At 41.6% G+C, this 21,816-nt stretch overlaps 1 protein-coding gene across 1 annotated transcript in view; it reads right to left on the reverse strand.

The window, feature by feature from the left end:
* Positions 1–3,365: 3,365 nt before the first annotated feature.
* AACS (acetoacetyl-CoA synthetase) overlaps positions 3,366–21,816 on the reverse strand; it is a 59,903-nt gene continuing 41,452 nt past the window's right edge. Inside the window, exons 10-18 of the mRNA XM_077834844.1 lie at positions 21,677–21,801; positions 17,808–17,872; positions 17,526–17,648; positions 16,019–16,132; positions 14,989–15,114; positions 12,369–12,438; positions 10,581–10,639; positions 8,658–8,860; positions 3,366–4,725 (exon numbers count right to left, since the gene is read on the reverse strand). Coding sequence (XP_077690970.1) covers positions 4,588–4,725; positions 8,658–8,860; positions 10,581–10,639; positions 12,369–12,438; positions 14,989–15,114; positions 16,019–16,132; positions 17,526–17,648; positions 17,808–17,872; positions 21,677–21,801 — 1,023 coding nt within the window. The 3' untranslated portion in view covers positions 3,366–4,587. The remainder of the gene's footprint in view (positions 4,726–8,657; positions 8,861–10,580; positions 10,640–12,368; positions 12,439–14,988; positions 15,115–16,018; positions 16,133–17,525; positions 17,649–17,807; positions 17,873–21,676; positions 21,802–21,816) is intronic.

Genomic DNA, 21,816 nt, shown 5'->3' on the forward strand with positions numbered 1-21,816 from the left:
GAAGTGTGTGTCTTGTACTGCTCAGTACCCTCCAGGACAACACAAGCTCAGATAAAGTCCGACATTTCATTAATAGAAAATGACATGCACAAATATCCCAAATGAAGTCCCCCCAGCCACACACACGGGTTTAGGTAAAACAATAAAACAGGTTTATTAACTACAGAGAGTGATTTTAAGTGATTATTAGTATGGAGGCAAGTCAGAATAGGTTACAAAGAAATAAAGTTAAAACGCAAACTAATACCAGAGTTAAGTGAATTCAAAGCAAAGGTTTCTCTTACCACATGCTTTAGCAGTCTTACTGGCTAGAAACTTTTCAGCCAGGACCCCTCCCCTAGATCAGTGTTAATTTCTTTGTCCTTCAGGTGTTGATGCCATGAGTAGAGATGAAGGGAGAGATCATTTGGAGCGTCTGTTGCCCATTTTTATATATATTTCTTCCCTTTGAGAATCATCTCCAGTCTGTGAGAGGGAACTTCCAGCTGTTTCTTTACTAACATGTAAATTTCTCTCACCTTTTTTCCTGCCAAAGAATGGCCGCTTAACCAGGTGATGGTCCATTTGATTTTGACGACACCTGGCTGAGGCATCAGTTTGTCTTTTGTCTTTGAGGAACCGGTTTATGCCGGCTTTTCTAAACTTGAAATGTGTCTCAATGTTATACAGTAGAATCTTTTTTTTTTTTATTTTTTTTTTTACATATAATGTTACCACACATTTTACCAGGACAATAATGATCAGCACATTGTAAGTTTTCAAATGAAAACTTACAAGGCATACTTTGTACAAAATCCATTATAGTCTTGTAAAAAGGGTGAACACAGGAATACAGTCCACAGATGGCCACGATCCTGCATCCTCCCTGCTTCTACCCACTAACCTCCTGAATGCTAAGGCAAATGGAGACACCCCCCCGCCCCCCGAGAACAAAACTGCACAGCACTCCAGGGGTGTGGACTCCTTGAGCAAGCTCCCTGAAGCAAGCCTACTACCCAACCCAGTGGGGCAACACTTGCCTACTAAGCTTTCTCCCTGGAAGAGGATTTGCCCCCAAAATCACTGTCCCTATGATTATGTTTCTTTTAGTCTTATCCCCCGCCTTGGGAAGAGTTTTCTTCTTCATTGTCTTATCCCATCAAGATGGGGCAACAATTCTTGTTCTTCATCTTCATCTCAAGTACATCTTCCAAATTGACACCAACCTTCTTCTCGTCTTCCTTCAGCATCTCAAACCACTTTTTCCCTTAGATCTTCCTTATGACCTTTGTCCCATGACTACTATTGTCTCACATGACCTAGCCAGCTGAGTTGACATTCTCTCAGCTTTTACCAGCATCATGGCTCATTCTGTTTCATTGCATAGCCTATCAGCTCTCATCTTACCAAGTAACCACCTGAGCACTCTTTTTGCCAGCATGAAGTAGTTCTCGCTTCCTAATTACCCAACATTTCCACCTGTATGTCACAGCTGGCCTAATCATGATCTTATACACTTTGCGTTTTAGTTTATTTGGCATATATTTCTTCATGCAGCTCCCAACATTTGCGTCCCCATTTCCGCTATGGTTCAACACTGAACTGAGGTATTTAAATTGTTGCACAGACTAACTCTATACTATCTAGTTTTATAGGCTTCTCGTTGTCCTTCCTAATGAGGCATCACACGTATTCTATCTTTTGTCAGCTGATTCATAAGCCATTTTCTTCACTGTAGCCACAGCTGTTTCTCCCTATTGTCGCTTCCTGGGGATACCTTAACATTGTACTGATTCATTCCCTGAAGACAAAGGCCCAAAGATCACATGCGATTGCCACAACTTTTTACAAGCCAGCTGGCTAGGACATTCTTAGTTTGAAATTGGAGTCCCTTCTCCTAGGTGGGCTGCCTACCATGGCTAGCAAACCCCCTCTTATAACCAGATTGCTCCAGGCAAAGTCCCCAGACACCTGCCTGTCACACACCCACTTTTAGTTAAGAATACCTCTGCAACATGAAGCCAAGTGGTAGGAGTTCATCTGTTAGTGGCTATATATTACACTGGTCCCATGAGACATTTTCTAGGGAGCGTGTTCATCCTCAAACTCACCTCATCCTTGGAAAGATGGAGTTGTTCCTTTAAGGAGGTGCACACTTTTGTCCCTCTACCTCCCAGAGAAGAAACCCTGCCTGTGTTATTCAGTCCAAGCCTGGCAATACAGCTGCTCAAGATTTCCAGGGCTCAAGTGCAGTCTTGGAGGCAATTAACAGAAACAGCTTCTTTGTTGCAACACCCCTGCTTCCCCTCATGAGGACAATCTATATTCTGTGATTATTTATCATCTTAAATAGGGATGAGTGGTCCAGAGAGAGTAATCAAAAATCTGAAGTGAAAGAGAAGTGAGACTGAAAATAAAAATTCTCATCCTTATCTTAAAAAGTATTTTTATTCCATCTCTGCATCTTGTGGCTCAGCCGGTACAAATGATCAAAATCCATACAAGCCAGGAGGTTCTTGTGCAAGAAGGATCAGTGCTCGAGAGATCACCTGCTCTTGCAAAAATTCCCAGCTCAGTTTTGGACACACAAGTCCCTTGAAGGGTTTAAAGAAGTAAACACACTCTTTTGAAGTTTGCCCATTGAGACCATCCTCAAAGCCACTTCAAGTTTCCTCTTGGCCTTCAAAATTTTAAAAAAGAACCTTTTTGATCAAAGCTTTAGTAGCACATTAACAAAAAGTTACAACTTGCCAACAAGTGAGAAGTGCAGTAATTACAGACCTGAGGCGGTCTTCATTGCAGAAGGGATGAATTTACAGTGGGACAACTATCACAACCTAAAATGCTAATGGAGGCAAAGCACTGGAATTTATACTGGACGGAGCTACGAGAGATAAATGCCAGATATGTGGGGGAGATAGGATTGACCTCTAATAGCTCCACTGAGATAAAAACTCCAGTTACTTATCTCCACTAGCATTTTACTTTGTGTTCGCTGTCTCCATATAAACACACACTTTGCAGTGAAGATCTAGCCAGACATACTATTTTAGGACCGTGCTGGAAGATGTAAAGCAGAGGGGCACATTCTCAACAGGCTTGCTTCCGCATTTAGTCACATGTGCCACACCCCATACATCAACAGGCATCTCAGTAATGTGCCACATACCCAGTGCTGTGCAGAACATGTAGATGGCAACCCGGGCCCTGAAGAGCATACAACGTAGAGATTTTGGGGGAGGGGAGAGACAAAAAGACTCAAGTGTTGGGGGATGGGTGGAAGAAAAGGAAATTAAGCTAAGAATCGGATCATACCAGAGCGTGAAAAAAGAAAAGAGTCAAATGAGACAATTGAGTGAAAATAAAAACCGACGCTTAAGGATCGGTTTCATTTTTATTAAGTTGAACATATTAACAGCGTTGAATGCACTGAACACAATTAAGGACACCCCATGATTTTAACGCATTAAATACTTTACCCACAATATTCAAACAGTGCATGGGATCCTGAATGCCAGGGGTTCTGTATACCTATTGCAATTGTATCTTCTTTGTGAAAATTGTGTCTTCTGTGTTTATAGTGTCAACATACTTGTAAAAGGTTTTTTCCCCCTTTATAAACTGGAAGGATAAAGAATTTAAAAAATTTAGTTTTTCACTTTCAACATCACATTTAGTAAAAAAAAGTCTTACAAAAACATTGGCTTTTATTACATTAATAACTGGAATTGCTCAGCTAATGCAGTACTGGATTTTTGCCTTCAGACTCTAATAATGGATTTTAGAGCAGTAAGAGTCAAATTCTATTCATTTAGACTGATGTAATTCCACTGAAAATCAGACAAACACTGGCTTTTCACCAACAGAAGTGACACAGCATTTGCCCCCCCCCCCCCCCCCAAAAAAATCTATAAAAACATATCAGCTGAAAGCTTAAAACTATATGTGAAGATATCACAAAATGAAGCAGCAATTACCTCCAAGGGTACAGTGAGATATTTCAAGATTGCTCACACTGAGTCAGTCAAATAAAAGAGGTTTCAGAGTAGCAGCCACGAATTGAGATGTGGCTTTATAAAAACACATTAAAAAGTACTGCATACTTTTATATTTCATGGCCATGCTGACATGCCTTTACCCTTCTGCATAGGACAAACATCAAGTATTTAAAAAAGCCACAGACTCCCTGCACCTGGCTCTAACCAGGTAGTAGTGTTGTTTTAAATAAATAGCTTGAATTCCATTTAAAAAATAAAAAAAGGAAAATTTTATGAACACAATATTCCATTATCAATTGGAAACCGTTTGCTCTTCAGGTTCTAGTTTGCCAGGTTGTTGATATAAATCTAACCAGAAAAGATGCATTTGTCACATGTATAAAAACCCAACAGGCAGTTTCCCTCTTCCAGGCTTAAAGATAGAGTCCAAGACACATTGCCTATTCATCTAGTAAAAGGTAGCTACATTTTACCCAAGCCTTTCATAATGCACTTAATGAAATATTTTTTCCTTTAAAAGAACCACTGGTATTTAAATAGCTTTTTCTTTACATACAGTATTCATATATACAAAAAAAACAAACAGAACACAGAGATGCAACAAACAGATTCAGAAATTCTGAAGCTCAGGAATATTTTGGTACAAATCCAGCGTCTCTGGATTTGAGAAAGATCCCCGCTGATCAACATCCTTCCCTGCAATGACCTGCTTCACAGCCACTTCAACTTTCTTCCCATTTATTGTGTACTGCAAAAATTAAATAAAAGAAGTAAATAAATAAATCAGGCAACAATGAAGCTACACTCTTTGTCTGCTTGCTTTAAAAATGGTCTAATGGAAAAGCTGCCGCTAAGGCTGGAATTGATTCATTAGCCCTAGCAGGGGAGGCAGGAATTCTGCTACACCTGACATCAAATAGTTTCTTAAACGGTTTGAAAAGCAAACTGAATTTGATGAGTTTTATTAGTGATTTTAGTTTTTTAATAGACAATACTATCACCCTAAGCCAGCTCCCCTTTACTTCTAGGGAAGCAGGATCAGGCCCTTAATGCAATAATTAAAATTTTGCAACTTTCTGCCATTTAAAATTACACATGATTTTCAGCTTTTTAGGTTTTCTAGAAATAGGCCCAAACCAAAACCCTAGATCCAAGAAGCCCTGGATACGTGCATGTGTACATGTACCTTGATCTCAATTCCGCAAGTGTTCTCTCTCTTTATAAGGGGCCAAACCAAAACCCTGCTTTTCAAAGCCCTGGACTTGGAGATGGAGCCAAGCTACACAACTTTGATTTACTTCAAGGACTTTCACTTGTTTCCCTAGACATTTAATTGCTGTTAATCAACAGATTCAGATAGAAGACAGCTTCTGTGGGAACAAGACATCATGAGGAGGCAAAAGACAGGTTCTCTGTGCTTGGGTTTCAGTGTTGCTGACCAAGGCACTACTGCAATTGTGCAGTGAAGAAATCCCAATCTGTGCTCCAAAACAGTGGAATTCTTGGCTGGCAAAGGCAAGTAGGGAAGACCTGATTCTCCTGTTGGCAGGGATGATCCCTGAGGGATGGTCGATCCCATCTTAGGGAGCACCAGGTGTCTCCATTACGGAAGCTGTTGAACAAGAGCATCGTTTGGCCTGATTTTCAGTACCAGCCACCGCCTTGTTCTGTCTACTCTTCATTTTGGTTAAGATAACCGAGGTTGTGGCAAGATATAGCAAAGCAGCCAGTGGGCTCAGAGTTATCTCCTCAAGGTGAAGCCCAGAAGTTAACCCTTCTGAGACACCTTTTCATTACAGATCTTTCAGAGCAGGCCAAATAAATGGTCTTTGGCAACAATATTGTATAGTTAGGAAGTTATTCAGGTATTTGGTCTATTTTTTCCTTGTTTAATACTACATAGTTCTTATCCCCTTGCATAACACTAAACAGCCACTCTTCCTCCTCAGTGATTACCAACCTGGTTTTGAGAAGCGAGGCTGACCTAGAATTCCCAGCGAAGTAGATGGGAGCTGCTGGAAGTTCACTTCTTTGGGGGGAGAAGCTAGTCATACAACATGTTTCAAAAAAAGCTGGCAGCAAGCGTTTAACTAAGCATATGCTTTAGTGCTTTGCCAAATTGGGGCCACAGGGCTCATTCAGTCAAGGTACTGCAAATCTTTCCCAGTTCGAATTCCCTAAATACTAACTCTGAAAGGTTTATCCACACCAAATACCCAGACAGACAGAACAGCAGGGGACTTCCACAGTTTTGCATCAGTTAACACACGCACAGCCCAAAGACGATATAGAGGTCAAAGTGGATCAGGTGTTCTAACCAGATCAAGAATATATTTTACAATATAAATGTATGCTTGTGCGCACAGCCCTTTATCACTGTATATTATCTGTGCACGGGAAAAAACGTTCTTTAAACATTTAACTAGAAGCATGAAGTAATTTCCAAGCCTTTTCCAGAGTTTTTGGCATGTCTATTTTTGACAGTTTGTAAAATATAGGCCTGATCCTGATTTCACTTACGGGGGTGTTTTACACCAACTCCACTGATGCCAGAGTTATTCCCAATTTCAACCAGTGTAAAATGACACCAGGCTCAAAGCCCTATAATTTTGGGGGCAGGTACTTTGTTTTTATAAACGCGAATTGACATCTAGAAATAGCAGTATATGGAAAGATTTTTTCCTTCCCAAGTAAAACCTTCAAAGAAAGCAAGGAGACAGCTTTGATCACTTTACTGCAGATACATTTTATCTGAAACATAACTAAAATTCATTCCATTGTAAATTCAGTCACAATGTGAACTAATTAACCATCTAAGCAGGCATTCCTAAGGGGCTGGCTCTCATAAATGCCTCATCGCCATCAACTTCATTCTTTGCATTCAGGTGATTTATGCATCTTTGAAATTTAACATTTTATGTAGAAGCCAAAGATGCAGTTTAGAAAAATCTATATCACTACTCAAGAGGTAAGTCACGAAGGTTTTTTTTTTTTAAAAACCCTCATGCAAACAAGACATGCTAAGCCCAATGCTACTTATTTACAGCAGTGTAAGCCAAAAGACACCAGAATCAGGCCCTTGCCTGATGTATGAAACCAAATGGGAGCTCCCAGTGCACAGTGCCACTGAAAGGCAGACCACTTTGGGTCAGAAGCCTACATTTGGATTTAGTTAGGCATGTTTGAAAAATTAGGCTTACAGTGCTTTAGAGAAAATTCTTGAAGACTTAAGCCCATATGCACATGGCCTGCCAGGAACCACCCTGCACGTTCCAGCCTTGCCAACAGTGAGCTGCTCACAGAGCAGCAGGTGGGGACTGGGGATAGGGATTTTAAAATGGAGAGGCTCCTCCAGTGAGTTGGGAGAAGAACAGAGAAGCACCAAGCAGGCTCCTCTCGGACCAGGCTCCATAAGCCTGACTTACAATGGGGTGTGTCAGTAACTCCACTGAAGACAAGATAGGTTACTGTGCTGCATGGTTGAGTAGAATCAGGCCCAGCATGTTCACCTGCACAGACATGTCTGAAAACGGAGGGTGTCTTTCAAACAAATGTATAAAGGTGTCCACCACTCTGTGGAGGCAGCTGAGTTTTCCTCGGGAAGGAACGTGTTCAACTTTGCAGAAAGGGCCCCTGTGGTTTAACAGTGACACGGTCAGTCACCTACTGACAGTACTCTCTTTACTGGGAACCCGAGCTCTTGCCTTCCATATCGGTACTGAATTACTGGAAGATTCCTCACTACTGCTTATATTTCTCTGAATTTAGGTAAAAGTTAAAGCAGGGAAAGTACTTCTGATGTCCATCTCTGCTTTCAGAAGAGAAGGTTTCCCACACTTGAGAACAGAAGCAAGATGACTCTATACAGCATGCAAATATACCCATTAAAGTACAACTCATTCACACCTGTGCTCCCAAAAAGAGTCACTAGACAGGATAAAGGCCATCACTAGGGACATCAGGGACGTCCCTTTCTCCCTGGCCTTGTTAAACACAATATATTAAGATCACAGATTTATAATAGCTCAAGATGGAAGAGATTCATTTCCATGGAGCCCATTCAATGGGCAGGATATAGCGTGTTGCAGAGAATGTGTCCGATATTAAAATGATGCCACGCTGGTGCTATATATAGTGTGACTAATTATATATTTGTTAGACACAGGCAGAGGAAGGTCTCTTATTGTAGTTATAGCTATTGTTAAAAATATGGATGGACCTAAAATTGAAATGCAAAAACGGGTGTAAGAAAAGTGATTTCAAACATTTGCTCAATGCTCAGCTTTCAAAAACATACTATTTGAAATGGAAAACAAACAAAAAGGCAAGCAAAAGCTTTTTGGCACACCTATAAGCTAAAGTTAGCTTTATAATATGCATTGAGAAAGCACAAAGTATTTTATAAGAAAATATAACCCAATCTTTAGCTCAGCAGGGCACATGTATATTTATAAACTAAGGGTGGGTAGGGATAGTTCCAAAAACAAGCTTAGTTGAGAAGAAAGCAAAAAAAAAAGTGAAGTCGCTAGGCAACGTAGACAAACTATTTATAAAACTTGAAAATGCTTTTTAAGATGCTAAAATTTCCAGGCGTGTGGGTTTGAAGAGTGATGACAACTGCTCCTTAATTACTGCTCAAGGTGACAAAGAAAAAAATTAGGCAGTATTTTCATGACATACCGGAATGCCTTTGGTTTCTAGAATGAGGCTAGGAACATGTCTGGCAGACAGCGCTATGCGTATCGCATCCCTAATCCTTTTCACCAGATCCTGACTGAACACCTGGTCCGACGCCATCTTCAGGAAGAGGATCACTCTTTCCTCCCCCTCTTTGTTGTACTGAGGGACACAGAGGCTATCTGAAACCTCCTCAAAGGCTTCCACTGAAAGAAGAAGAGTGCTTTATCATCACATGCACTTGTTTTTTCCACTGGATGCTTTTTTTTATTTTACACTAAAGGGCACATCTCCCATCACCTGTTCTGGCACTGATGAGGCAAACAAACAGATATTGACTGGGATTCTTAAAGAGAACACCTAAGGGAATTAGGCACTCAAGTACCACACTGTCAGTGGCATTGGCCTACCTAATTAAGATTTTCAAAAAAGTTTAATGCAGTTAAATAAGCAAACCACACTGAAAGTCGGTCATCCAAGTCACCAACTCCCTTGTGGAGTTTTTATGTTTTTTAAATCCCAGTCATTGATTTCTGGGAAAGTGAATATCAAAGTTTATAACTCTAATAAATACGGACTTAGGTCAGGCTAAAATTTTGATATAGTTGTTGGCTTAATAAACCTTTTTGTTCAAACACAGGCAATATGTTTGCTGATTTACCACAACTAAGGTACTTCTATACCCCTTATTACCACAGTCTGAGCACTTCCGGGTCCTTAATGTATTTACCCTCAACAACCAAGTGAGGTAGGCCAGTGCTACTATCCCCATTTTACAGATGGGGAATGGAGGTCCAGAGAGACTAAGTGGCTGTCACAAGGTGGCACAGGAAGTCAGTGTTGGAGCAGGGAATTGAATCCAAGTTTGAGCCCTGACCAGCCCCCCCCCCCCCCCCCCAATCATATGACTGCTTTTCAACCAGTCATGAGGCAGGATGCCTTAAGTACATTTCACCATGTGCAGCTGGATGATCCAGGCAGTACAATCTCAACTGATTTAAAAAAAGGTTCGGAGGCATTATCAAATCACAGGCTGATCACAAACTGGTTCAGTATTCAACTGCATCCCCAACTGAAACAAAATATTTATTTACTATACTGATAGTTACATAGCAGAGCCCTTGAACACAGGGAGCCAGAATCAGATACCATTTCCACCAATGTAACCTGGACTAGACTCTGGCTGGTAGGTTCCAAAAACAAGACAAGGGAGAGAGACTGTTCCAAAGCTTACGCAAGGGAGTAACTAAGTGAAATGCAGCCTAGGGCAATAGCCATGAACATTCTGAAAGTTGCCCCACCACCCACAAGGGAAACTGACCCTCCAGATTTCACATTGTACGAGGACGACAGCTTTTGCAGCAGAACAATACCTCAATTCATTATGCCAGAGGAATGCTTGACACCATCTCTCTGCCCTCCCTCATTACTGCTAACTTTCTGCTGACTTCATACAGTCACACACTGCCTTTGTGCACAGATTCACTTATGGCAGTAATAAAAAGGCACAAGAATTTATTTCGGCTATTGACAACGGCTCAGTAAAAACAACCAAGCACTGTCTAATAGTTCGTCTTGGAAGAACAAACAATGGAAATAATGGATTCTCTTTTGAAGTCACATAAAATGGTTCACACAATTCTTGTAAGTCTTATTACATGAGTGCAACATCTTATGAGGAAAATGCAGTGCATTTCAGTTAGTCACCTCCAGCTCTGTAGATCCTTTTGGAAGTAAGACAATTTCATAGTCAACAAAGCAGTATTTCGTTGTTAATGAGAATAACCTCTTCTTTAGCCCCTTTCCAATGAAAGATCTCATGTGTTAATTAATTAATCCTTTCAACAACCCTTTAAATACTCACATTTCAGATTTAAGGCTACACAAATGTCACTGTTGCAAAAGGTGGATGAAAGTTTTTCCTACCTATGTTATAGATTTCGGAACTTCCAAATCTCACTCCACTTGGATTTAGCGTACCATCACTGAAAGTTACACACAAACAAAGGAGTATAAAAATGTAGTTAGGGTTTGATGAAGAAATGATGCAATTTACTAGGTTTCTCAATATTTGGTGTGGTGAAATATGCAGGAAGTTGTAGCAGAAATAGGATTACAAGAGATTTTTGTCTAAAAGCAGCTGTGTGCTCATTAAAATTAAGTTTTACACAAAATATAAACAAACCACATTCTTCCCTTCATCATTTGTTTCCTCCATGCCCAAAGATTCCACTGGCTTTCCTCACTTAAACCTGCATGCACACAGGCCTTCACAAAAAGTAGCCACCAATATCCAGCCACCAAGTAACACAGCCAGGTGCCTTTGTGGCACTCCTTGGCACTGCTATTTTGTCTTCCCTCTCCCACTACCTGAATCTCCATTTCAGAAGCACGTCTCACTCCCTGCAGACAGTGGACTCCATGAGCTGAGCCTAGAAACTGAACCAGGCCTGTTGCGTGAAAATCGGGACAAAATCCTGGACCACTAACTTGCCATTAAAACGGAGAGCTGATAAATTATATGGCAGTATTTACCAAACAATGCTCCTGATCCTGAAGTCCTATTAACTCTTCAAAACAAGCATGGCAACTTATAACAAGGTAACACCTCACACTTCTAACTTGTAGCTTTCAAAGTGGTTTAAAAACATGGATAAGTACCATTATCCCACAGCGCCATAGGGAACCTGAGGTACAGAGAGGTTAAGGCAGACATTTTCAGTCTCTCCATTTTCTGGGAGTCCAACTTGAGACATGCAAGGCCTAATTTTCAGAGGCACCCAGCACTTATCACTGAAGCCCACTAGAGTTGTGGTGCATGGCACTTTTGAAAGTTATGCCCATGGTGCCTCAAGTTGGACCTCTGGCAAAAGAATCAAAACAAAAACAGAAGAACTCAAAGGATACTTTTAGAAGTGCAGGGCAGCAACATGCTCAAGATTATGTAGCAAATCAAACGCAGAGCCAAGAGCAAGCCCAGTTTTGACTCCCTGTCTGGTGCCCCACCCACTGGGCCTCACTGCATCCTGTGAAATCCCAGCTTCTCAGCAGCATGACCTCTCAAAACCCAAGAGGCTGTAGGCTAGCAATCCTGCACAAGTACCGTATATTAGCTATTTACAATGTGCTGTCCCTTCACTGTGAACTTACTGGCCATACTGGGTCAGACCAAAGGCCCATCTATCCCAGTATCCTGTCTTCCAACAGTGGCCAAAGCCAGGTGCCCCAGAGGGCATGAACAGAACAGGCAGTCAAGTGATCGGTCCCTTGTCATCCATTCCCAGCTTCTGGCAAACAGAGGCTAGAAACATCATCCCTGCCCAGCCTGGCTAATAGCCATTGATGGACCTATCCTCCATGAACTTATCTAGTTCTTTTTTGAACCCCGTTATAGTCTTGGCCTTCACAACATCCTCTGGCAGGGAGTTCCACAGGTTGACTGTGCCTTGTGTGAAGAAAGGCTTCCTTTTGTTTGTTTTAAACCTGCTGCCTATTAATTTCATTTGGTAACCCCTAGGTCTTGTGTTACATAAATGTTGAAATTTACGATGTTGAAAGTAATAGGATTCTAGTATATTTCCTCAGATCCAGAAACTCCGCCAACAAGCAGAGTGGGGAGTCATCTGAGAAATGTACATGTTCTCCTGCAACCCAACAGAGCCTGCCAACTGTACACATGTTCCCTCAGAACAGTTTTACCAAACTATACTTTACCTGCGGCCAAGCATGATGATTCCTCCAGTCTCAGGATTTATTTTGCAGTAGTCACCGTGGGCCCAAACACCTGTCAGAAGGTGACAAAGTGTTAACCAGCCCATTTGCCATCAATGCAGATCTGATTGACTCACCATGCAACTGCAATTTAGTTATCAAAGACCAGAAGGGGACGGCACCAGAGTTTGGAGAGACTGAGTTAGGCGGAAAATTAAAAGTTAAGTCTGTAGAGTTTAGCTAGAATATGACAAAGGGGACACACACAAAAGTCTAAAAGTACGTGGAAGGCGTAAGTCCTTTGATTCTGTCAGTCGGACCACTCCTGTGAATATGTACAGCCCTTATTCACCTGAGGGAGAGCTGTCTAATCCTCAACATTCCGGGCATGATTCTGATCCTCCACACAGTAGTTTAACTCCCCTGACCTCAACAGAGGCTAGTTCTAGCTGGCTGCACAACGTGCATCTGTATGGGACCCAGATTTGGGATGTTGCTCTTCCCCCATCAGAGGGTGAGGGGAAGAAAGATTGATCAGCCTGAGCGTGCTCAGAGTCAATGCCCAGCCTCACTCCACATACCCAGGCTCCTGAGTCTTGTGTTAAATGCTTCATTGATTGTGTGATACAGGATCCTCGGAGATCTGAGTCAATGCTTTGACCACCACCCACAGTGAGGCATGAGGGTACCTCCAGTAGAGGTAACACTCAAAGGGGATGTCTCCCTCAACCCTGTCAGTAATTCTGGGGCAGAGGCACTCTCTGGGATTACATGGCAGGCTCTCAATGGAGTCACAGGGGCTCCCGTTTGCTTGACGGAGTTACTCTGGATTTACACTAGTGCAAAAAATCAGAATCAGACCCCTAGAAGCTGGGCTAGATGTTTTTCTCATCTACAGCAGGGTTGGGAATGGAAACGTTAAGCAAAATTTGAATTAGATTGGGTAAGGACAAAACCCCAACCACGCCCGTGCAGGCACCACTCCACTCCTCAACTGACAAATTTTATACTTCGTTTCAACCTGAAACACATTTCTACAGACCACCACAAAAAATAGGGTTTCCAACAGATCACTGAAACCACCATCGGTACAGGTTTCTTAGGGAAGACTGCTGTCAAACACAGCGATCTGTCCTTTCAGAGTTGCGGTTGCTACGGGTGCACATGCTTTTACATGGATTCAGTGGTCCCTTTTGTTCTTAAAGGCCACTCTGGTTTTAGCGGCCAGATAAGTGAAATGTACTATAAACCACCGAAACATCAAGAACATAGTACTATAAAGCCAAAGAAAGAAAGAATCTATCGTTAAAAATAAAACACGCACCTCTTTCCAGGAGAAAGCTTACAAACAAATGACAGACGAGGTGGCTGTGTATTGGTAACTACTGCCACAGCTAGGCAGAGTGCGTGCTGTGGTTTTATATGCAGTCTTTCAAACTGTAGTGAGGCAGCAAAGGAAGAACACAAAGACTGTTTTGATTGGTGACTGTGGAAGAGTGTGCGGAAAGCTGTCAAAAGATCTGTTTTAAAGTGTACCAGGGCTTTATTTAGAGTTAGACTTATTTCATGGTGTATGATCCTAGGCCATCTGCTAGGAAGAAAACTTTATAGTGGAATTAAAACTTGAAATGCAACTTGTAACGTGTGGGGTCTCGCCGGGCATTGTGATGTTACGTGGTCATCCCCTTCCCCCACCCCCATGGAAGGAAACTGGCCACTCAGTATAAACAATGGGACAGAAAAGGTTGCTAAAATTATAAACGTGGCAGCAATAGCTGAATATTGCTTATAAAATAAGAAAAGGGCCAAGGAATGGAACGGTAAACAGACCCCTGTGGTTAAGTGAAAGGTAGCACTCTCCTACTGTAGATCATGGCTTCTCACAGTAAAAGGCACTCTTCCTTGTTACTCACTTGAAATGCCTTTGTGAGGCTGTGATTGATAAACATCTCCATCTAGCGCTGAAAAGAAATGGACTCAAGGCCTTGATCTCACAAGCCCATGCCCAGCATGCAACACAGAGGGCAATGTTGCTGTGCTTCAGTGCAAGTACGAGCAAAGGCTATGGGTGGATCCAGTCCTCCAGAATAAAGCACAAACAAGCATCTAACCCGCTGCACATCCGTCCCCTTACTCTTATCAGCACAGGGCTGGTGCAGGAGTGGAGAACGAGATACTGGCTTGCCCCTCACATTAATTAGGTACTAGGCCTGGGCTTATCTCCTAGGCCTCACCTCTAATACTAGGCAGGAACAGTCTGGCATCCGTATAGTAGCAGTCAATAGAAGATCATTCCTTTCCCACTTATACACCCAACAGCGTACATCTGTGCCGAGCCAGATCAAGCTGCTCTAGCAGTCCTATCTGCCTAACAACAGCAACAGAGGAATTAGTTTTCCAGAAATTCAAATTCGACTAACCCAGACTGAAATTCAGACCAAAGCACCAGCGAATAAATAGCAAGATATTTATCAAACATTTGTTACAAGTGCCACCCTAGCAAATCTAGATACAGCTGCATCCACCCAACCATGGGAAAGAGCAGGCTTATAATTTTGTAAACAACCGTCAGTTCTGTATGCCTGGTCAGTTCAGATAATGAACTAAGCATTTCACTACATACCTGGGAATTTTGAAAAATAAGCTTTCCTGTATTTATTTCCATTCTCATCATTCCAGAAGTGTGTAGGCTGACAGGGCATAGGCTTGGTACAAACCAGCTCACCGCTTTCCCCCCAAACTGGTTCGCCTGTTTACAAATAAAGAGACAGATTTTCTGCATTTCCCTTTTGTAAACCGCTGGGTACAAAAGCAAAGCAAAGAACATAGGATTATTATTTGCAGAATGGTAACACCCAGAGGCCCCGTCACTCTGGGCGTTGGTAGCTGATTTAAAAAGTTTATGGTCAATGGGCTAAATTCAACCTTGATTTAACTTCACAGAGTAAGGTTAGATGATCTAATGGTCCACTCTGTTCTAGCCTCCTGTTTAGCACAAGCCTCTCCCAAATACCCCTATATTAAACCCAAAGACTTCAATTAGACCAATGTACTTCAATCCTCAGGAGCTAAACTTTGAGCCACAGGGACAGAACAGAAAGACCAAAGTACTACCAATGCCCAAGGTCCCTAGAATAGCAGGAAACTGACTAGGTGAGATACACCCAGATGATCACAGCAGGAAAAAAAATCACACTATGTTGCAGAGGAATGCAAAAAAAAATTCATTAAAGTTTAATGGAATTACATCAGTGGTGAATTTAGTCCAGTGTCTGGTATAGACAGATTTTAATTGGACAGGAGCATAACTACCAAACACAAATACAAGATGTTGGGATATGGTCTCATACTAACACAGGGTCCTGAACAGCCATCAGATTTGCTCAGTCCAGTTTCTTGTGGGACAAGCTTCTACATCAAAGACCACCACCACTATTAAGGGCACGGTTGAGAAATGGTTTTGAGATCACTAACTCATTTACAGCTAGCCACTTAGCCATGAGATGGTTGCCACTTTTGGTCATCGGGTTGGATTATCAGCTGATCAAGAGATGAGTGTCTCTCTATCAGTCCCATTAATCACCATCCAAATTCCTGCAGCTATTACATTTTATAGTTAGAAATGCCTATTGAGTTGACTGGAAAATGGTTACCTTCATCATTCCATGCTTCCACTGCCATGCCCAGGTTCCTGGCCTGAATCTCTCCTTTGTAAACTGGGATTGTAACATTCTGACCCATGAAACATGAAATGATATCTGTTCCACCTATAACAAAAAGGAGGGACACTTAGAATTCAGATACTTTTAAAGAACTTTTTAAAATATCAAATAAAGGGCACATGAGTTATTTTATTTTATTTTCACATAATACTGAAATAAATTCTGTCCACTCTAAGTAACAAAACCTAGAATACACTGCCCAGATTGTCTACTATTTCTATACAATTTACAATGAAGAAAGTTAGAGAGGCTTTTCTTACAATACGCATGCCCTTTGTATAGGCATATATCTTAGGGACTGAATTTTTTTCTCCCACTAGTTTTACACTGGTAAAAGATTCATTAACTTCACTGGAGTAACTCCTAATTTACACAGTGAGTGGCGATTCAGGCCCCTAGTCTACAGTTAGGTCACTGATCCAGAGGGGTTTAAGATGAGGAAATGACACTATGCCCTTTGGTTCCTTGGGGCATCTTGCAATCAAACAGTATAGCTGGACTAGATAGTTGCTGGTGGTCCATTTCTATTTCTTGTTCTTGTGCATTAGCACAATAGTAGTTATGTTTGGGATCTTTGCACTCATGGGGAATATTTAAGACTTAATTTAAAAAAAAAGTTTTTACTCGAGTAATCAGGATATTTCTAGTCATATTTAAATAAAAAGCAGAGTTACAACAAAAGGCCCAATCCTGCAAATCTCACTCACATGACTGTACTTTGACATCAGAGACTATTAATAAATGTCATCTTAAGGTCCAGACCTGCTTCCATTAAAGTCAGAGACAGAACTCCCATCGACTTTAACGGCAGAAGGACTGGACTCTGGATCTGGGGTCTAAACTAGGTTGACACGGTCCCACTGAAGACCGGATCCTTGGTACCCTGCACAACAGGGCCCTGTACGAGTGCGACTTTATATGAATAGAAGAGAAACTGCCCAAGTGAGCTCTCCTCACACTACACTGGACATGGATTGACACATCTCCATTGTTAATTATATAATCTACACATTGACCCATCTATTGTGGCCATTAACTGAAATGGAAGCCTGGCAAAAGTCTCAGGAGAAGTTTCCTGGTGAAATCAGCTATGCAGAGAACAATGCGTGCTGTAGGTTAACAGACTCTCTTCCTCCTCTCACCCTGCTGCCCGCGAGGACAGCCAGTCAAAAGAAAGTATCCTGCTTCCTTACATCTACTCTGTCACAATAATTCCACCTCAAAGTCTTTGAGTGCACCAAGTTCATTATACTAATGCAATGGCATGCTGAATTATGCAGAAAAACCCTGCACAAGTCAAAGGTAGTTGCAGTTTAAGTATAATCACGGCTGACTGATCTCCCAGCCCAATTTTCCTGTACACAAAGTTGCAAAGAGGCAGCAAAGATGGGAACTGGCTACAGAAGGAATTAGCAAATGCTTTTGGAGTAAGTATTACCTGAAATGGATCCCAGGAGGACACTGCTCTTTATATGTTTGTAGACATACTCATAGCTTTGAGATTTGAGCGGTGACCCTGTAGATAGTATAGTATGAAGTGTTTGAAGATTATGGGTGTCACCTTAAAGAGGGAAGAAAACCAGGAATTACAAACATTTAAGTTCTATCACATTATCTATTCACCACTTAAATAAATCCAAATAGTCAAACTTAATCCTCAGCTCACTGTCTGTGAACAGGCTACAAGGCCAGAGAAAAAACAGAGGGGTTTGAAGCTTACATGGTTTTAAGTTTCTCTCTTCTAACACAGCCAGCCACTTTGCACCCGTTCCAAGGATGGTGATCCTAGAGAGGGGAAAGAAATTTTCAAGGACTTTGCACATTCTACACCTTGCAGGATCAGTCAAGTATCAGATCTGCTTAAAGCTTCAACGATTCTAGGCATGTCTTTTTCCGCAATCAAAATTAGTCAGGTCAATTGAGTCATTTCTGTAGCTTTGAAATTTTTAATTCTGGCTTTAAATATTAAGCACAGCCTTCCCATCTAGTGGAAAGCATTCACTTACAGTTTCAGGAATCCTGAAGTACAAAGCACTCCAAATACATTAGGAAATCTCCTCATATATAATTCATTAATTTGCCATAATTGCTGTTTAACAGGGCATCGTCGCCTTGTTATAGTCTCTCAAGTATCAGAATTGTGTTATTCCAGTGCAGTGTAAATGACAACAGTGATCCAAGTTTTGCTCTCAGATACACACTCAATTCCAACTGAAGTCAATGAGAGTTGTATACATATGGAGCATAGTATATATGTGGCTGCCTGTTGAAGAATTCTAGAATTGGGGAGATGTCATAAGGAAAAAACCCTGGTTCAGCACCTTTCTGCTACTCACAAAACAAGGCAATTTTTTGCTACACTTGCTAAGGCACCGTGTTTAGTATCTAAGTTTAAGCAGTCTCCTCCTTTTCCCAGTTGCAAATTACAGATCTTTAGGACAATGCAATCAGCTCTGCAGCATTACTATTCACATTACGCAAAACAGTCACACCAACACTGAAGGCACAGTGTGAAATAAATATTTCAATTAATGCAATAAATAAATAAGATACATAGCTGGAGAATGTGGTCATATGCAAGAAAGAGACAAGCCAGTTAAAGCATCAGGAGCATAAACATTTTCCTTGCATGCTACCCCTCTCCCCTAAACAATCAAGCTTCACAACCATCCAATAAGTTAAAATATTCTTGTAACACCCATTTGATCAGGTCCTGAGAGGCAAAGTGACTTACTCAAGGCCTGTACCAGAAATAGAACTCAGGAGTCCTGGCTCCAACCCCCTGATCAAACCAATGGACTCTAGAAGGATTGCATAGCAAGCAGTAATGTGGTAAAAAGAACAGTGGGTGTTATTCAGTTTGAAAAAGTTAAACTATCCAAAGTAATCAATGAGGCTTAATACCTACATTTGTCTATATTAGTTAAAAATATAACTGGGGCTGCAATAGAATCCCAAGAGCTTCATTTGCCTACTGCTTTAATATGGGAGTTCTGAGATGCCATTAATCTAACCAGGAAACAGATTTTTAAATGACTGCATATAACTCATTTTCAGTTTTCTCATCACAAGGAAGGAGAGAAGAAGGAAAAAAGTCTTCCCACACACCAATTAAAAGTTAAAGTGAAGTCTCCCCCTCAACTCCATTTATTGCTGGAAGTGTTAGCCTGATCTATACATTAACCTTCAAGAAATCCTGCTCCTGGGTAAGTAATGCTCAAGTGATTTATGCTGGCATAGTGTTAGTTTTACATGGTGGCAATAAATTCCCTTGAGGATATGCTGAAGTGTATGAAGATAATTATTATTTCTGCAAGGTGCTTTAGAGACATGTAAGTATATGGAATATTGCATGAGCGCCTAGAGCATGGGATGGGCACCTCTTTGTATAAAGAATAAATCATAATCTCTTCTCTATTACAAACAGTGATTGGCTGGTCCTTTGGCTGTGGTTTACTACAATCATATGAAGTATTTTTATCCTTATGCAGTATTTTACTTACTAGCACCCTCTGAGCCATTTATTATACAGCAAGGATACTCTACACTGGTCTATTTTTTTGGTTTACTATTTGACATACTCTCTTTCCGAAGTCTTTTGAGTAGTTCCCTCCCCCCCAACACCAGTTTACCACCACTTAACCCAGGGGTGGGCAAACTTTTTGGCCTGAGGCCCACATCTGAGTATGGAAATTGTATGGCAGGGCATGAATGCTCACAAAATTGGGGCTTGGGGTACAGGAGGGGGCTAAGGGCTCTGGCTCAGGGGTGGGGTGGGGCAGGGCTGGGGCCGAGGGTGCAGGAAGGTGCTCCAGGCTGGGACCAAGGTGGGGGAAAAATCAGGACTGGGGCAGAGTCAAGGCACGGGGGGGGGTGGGGGTGGGTCAGGGTACGGGCTCTAGGCAGCGCTTACCACAAGCAGCTCCCAGAATCAGCAGCATGTCCCCCCTCCAGTTCCTAAGCAGAGGTGTGGCCAGGAAGCTCTGCATGCTGCCCTGTCCACCGGCACCACCCCTGTAGCTCCCATTGGCTGAGGTTGCCGGCCAATAGGAGCTGCAGAGGCAGTGTGCAGAACCCCGTCTGCCCCTATGCACAGGAACCAGACGGGGGACATGCCACTGCTTCCAGGAGCTGTGCGGAGCAGGGCAAGCCCCCGACCCTACTCCCCGGCAGGAGCTCAAGGGCCAGATTAAAACATCTGGAGGGCCGAATGAAGCCCTTGAGTCGTAGTTTGCCCACCCCGACCTTAACCCCTTGATATGGGCTAAATCAAGCACTACTGAGCAGACTCTTTACTAAAATCATCCCAATCAAGGAGTTATTGTTATTCAGTATCTCCAGGGTAAACAGTTATGCCCTGTCATGAAGGTGCATGTGCTACATATAAGATAACAGCCAACATGAATATTTTGGAACAAACTACATTAGAAGGCTAGCATACAGCTGGCTAATGCTTTTAGCAACCAATTAAAATATTAGACCTGCATACATGCTTGAACTGCTTTCGTTTACCTTCCACATACCCTCATGATGCTCAGAAATAATCTGTTCTATTTCTAGACTAACTTTTTATCCCACTGATTCTGCTCTTGAATCCCTCTAAATTTCAACAGATTTTATTAACCTTCCACTAGAAACAATTTCACTAAGATCTAACCTTTAATTATAATAGCCAGCACCAAATTGTTAAATACTGCGTAGCATGAAAGGCAAAGCTGCATTTTAATTATTAATTGGCAATAGTTAGATGACATGCACTGCATCCGCTTTCCACCATAAATGCATTAAATCTGAGCATTAAGTAATTTTTAAATACTCAATATTTTTATGGTAAAAATGTAAAGATCTGCAGTTTACCTCCAGTTTGCAAAATGGTAGAGTTCTAAAAATCAATGCTCTGTCCAGTGTGCACAAAGGTCAAATATCATGAAAGGCCTTAAAGCTGCTTTAGTTTCAATTTTGTTATTTCTTTATGCACCAGTAGAGGGCACCCGGCACTGCATTATGTTCACACAGGCATATATGAGGACAACTAATAAATTGCTTGACAAAGAATGAAACAGATTAGAAAGCAAAGTATGAAAATACAAGTAGCCCTGCTGAATGGCCCCAGTCAATTTAAGGCTTTCAAATTCTATCAAGCACCATACTCAGGTTTATGCCGAGTAGTCTGAAATAAAGGATTCTTGTTTCACTAATTCCGAGTGCACTGAGAAATTACTCTTTAGACTGTTCCCAATTACTGCCTTTTGAAAAGGCTGCTCTTAAAACTGACTGTTGAACTGACATTCTTTATTTACAGGGAATCAAAATGCCTGAATGAATTCTAAAACACACCATTCAACCCTTTGTCTTTCACTCCCTCTAAAAAAAGACCACTTCAGTCTAAGATTTAAAGACTTTATCCTAAATTAAGCCAAAGTTTAAAAACTATGCCACCCTATACGTTGGCTTCAGATTAAGCAAAGAGCCTCTATTGAAGCTGTTTTTATGTGGGATTAGTAACAGACTAACGAGTGAAGACAGCAATTTCTAGGACTTAAATTGAGAAGAAGTTCTATAGTTCACTTCAACATCTTGTTTACCTACCCCAGTCGGTCAACCAAATCCCAGAGCACATTGGGTGATGGAACAAGAGGAGATCCATCATATAAGACCACTGAAGCTCCTGCAGCAAGCGCAGACACTAACCAATTCCACATCATCCAGCCAGTCTAGAACAAACAAGA

This window comes from Eretmochelys imbricata, chromosome 15, assembly GCF_965152235.1.
Source record: "Eretmochelys imbricata isolate rEreImb1 chromosome 15, rEreImb1.hap1, whole genome shotgun sequence".
Lineage (NCBI taxonomy): Eukaryota > Metazoa > Chordata > Testudines > Cheloniidae > Eretmochelys > Eretmochelys imbricata.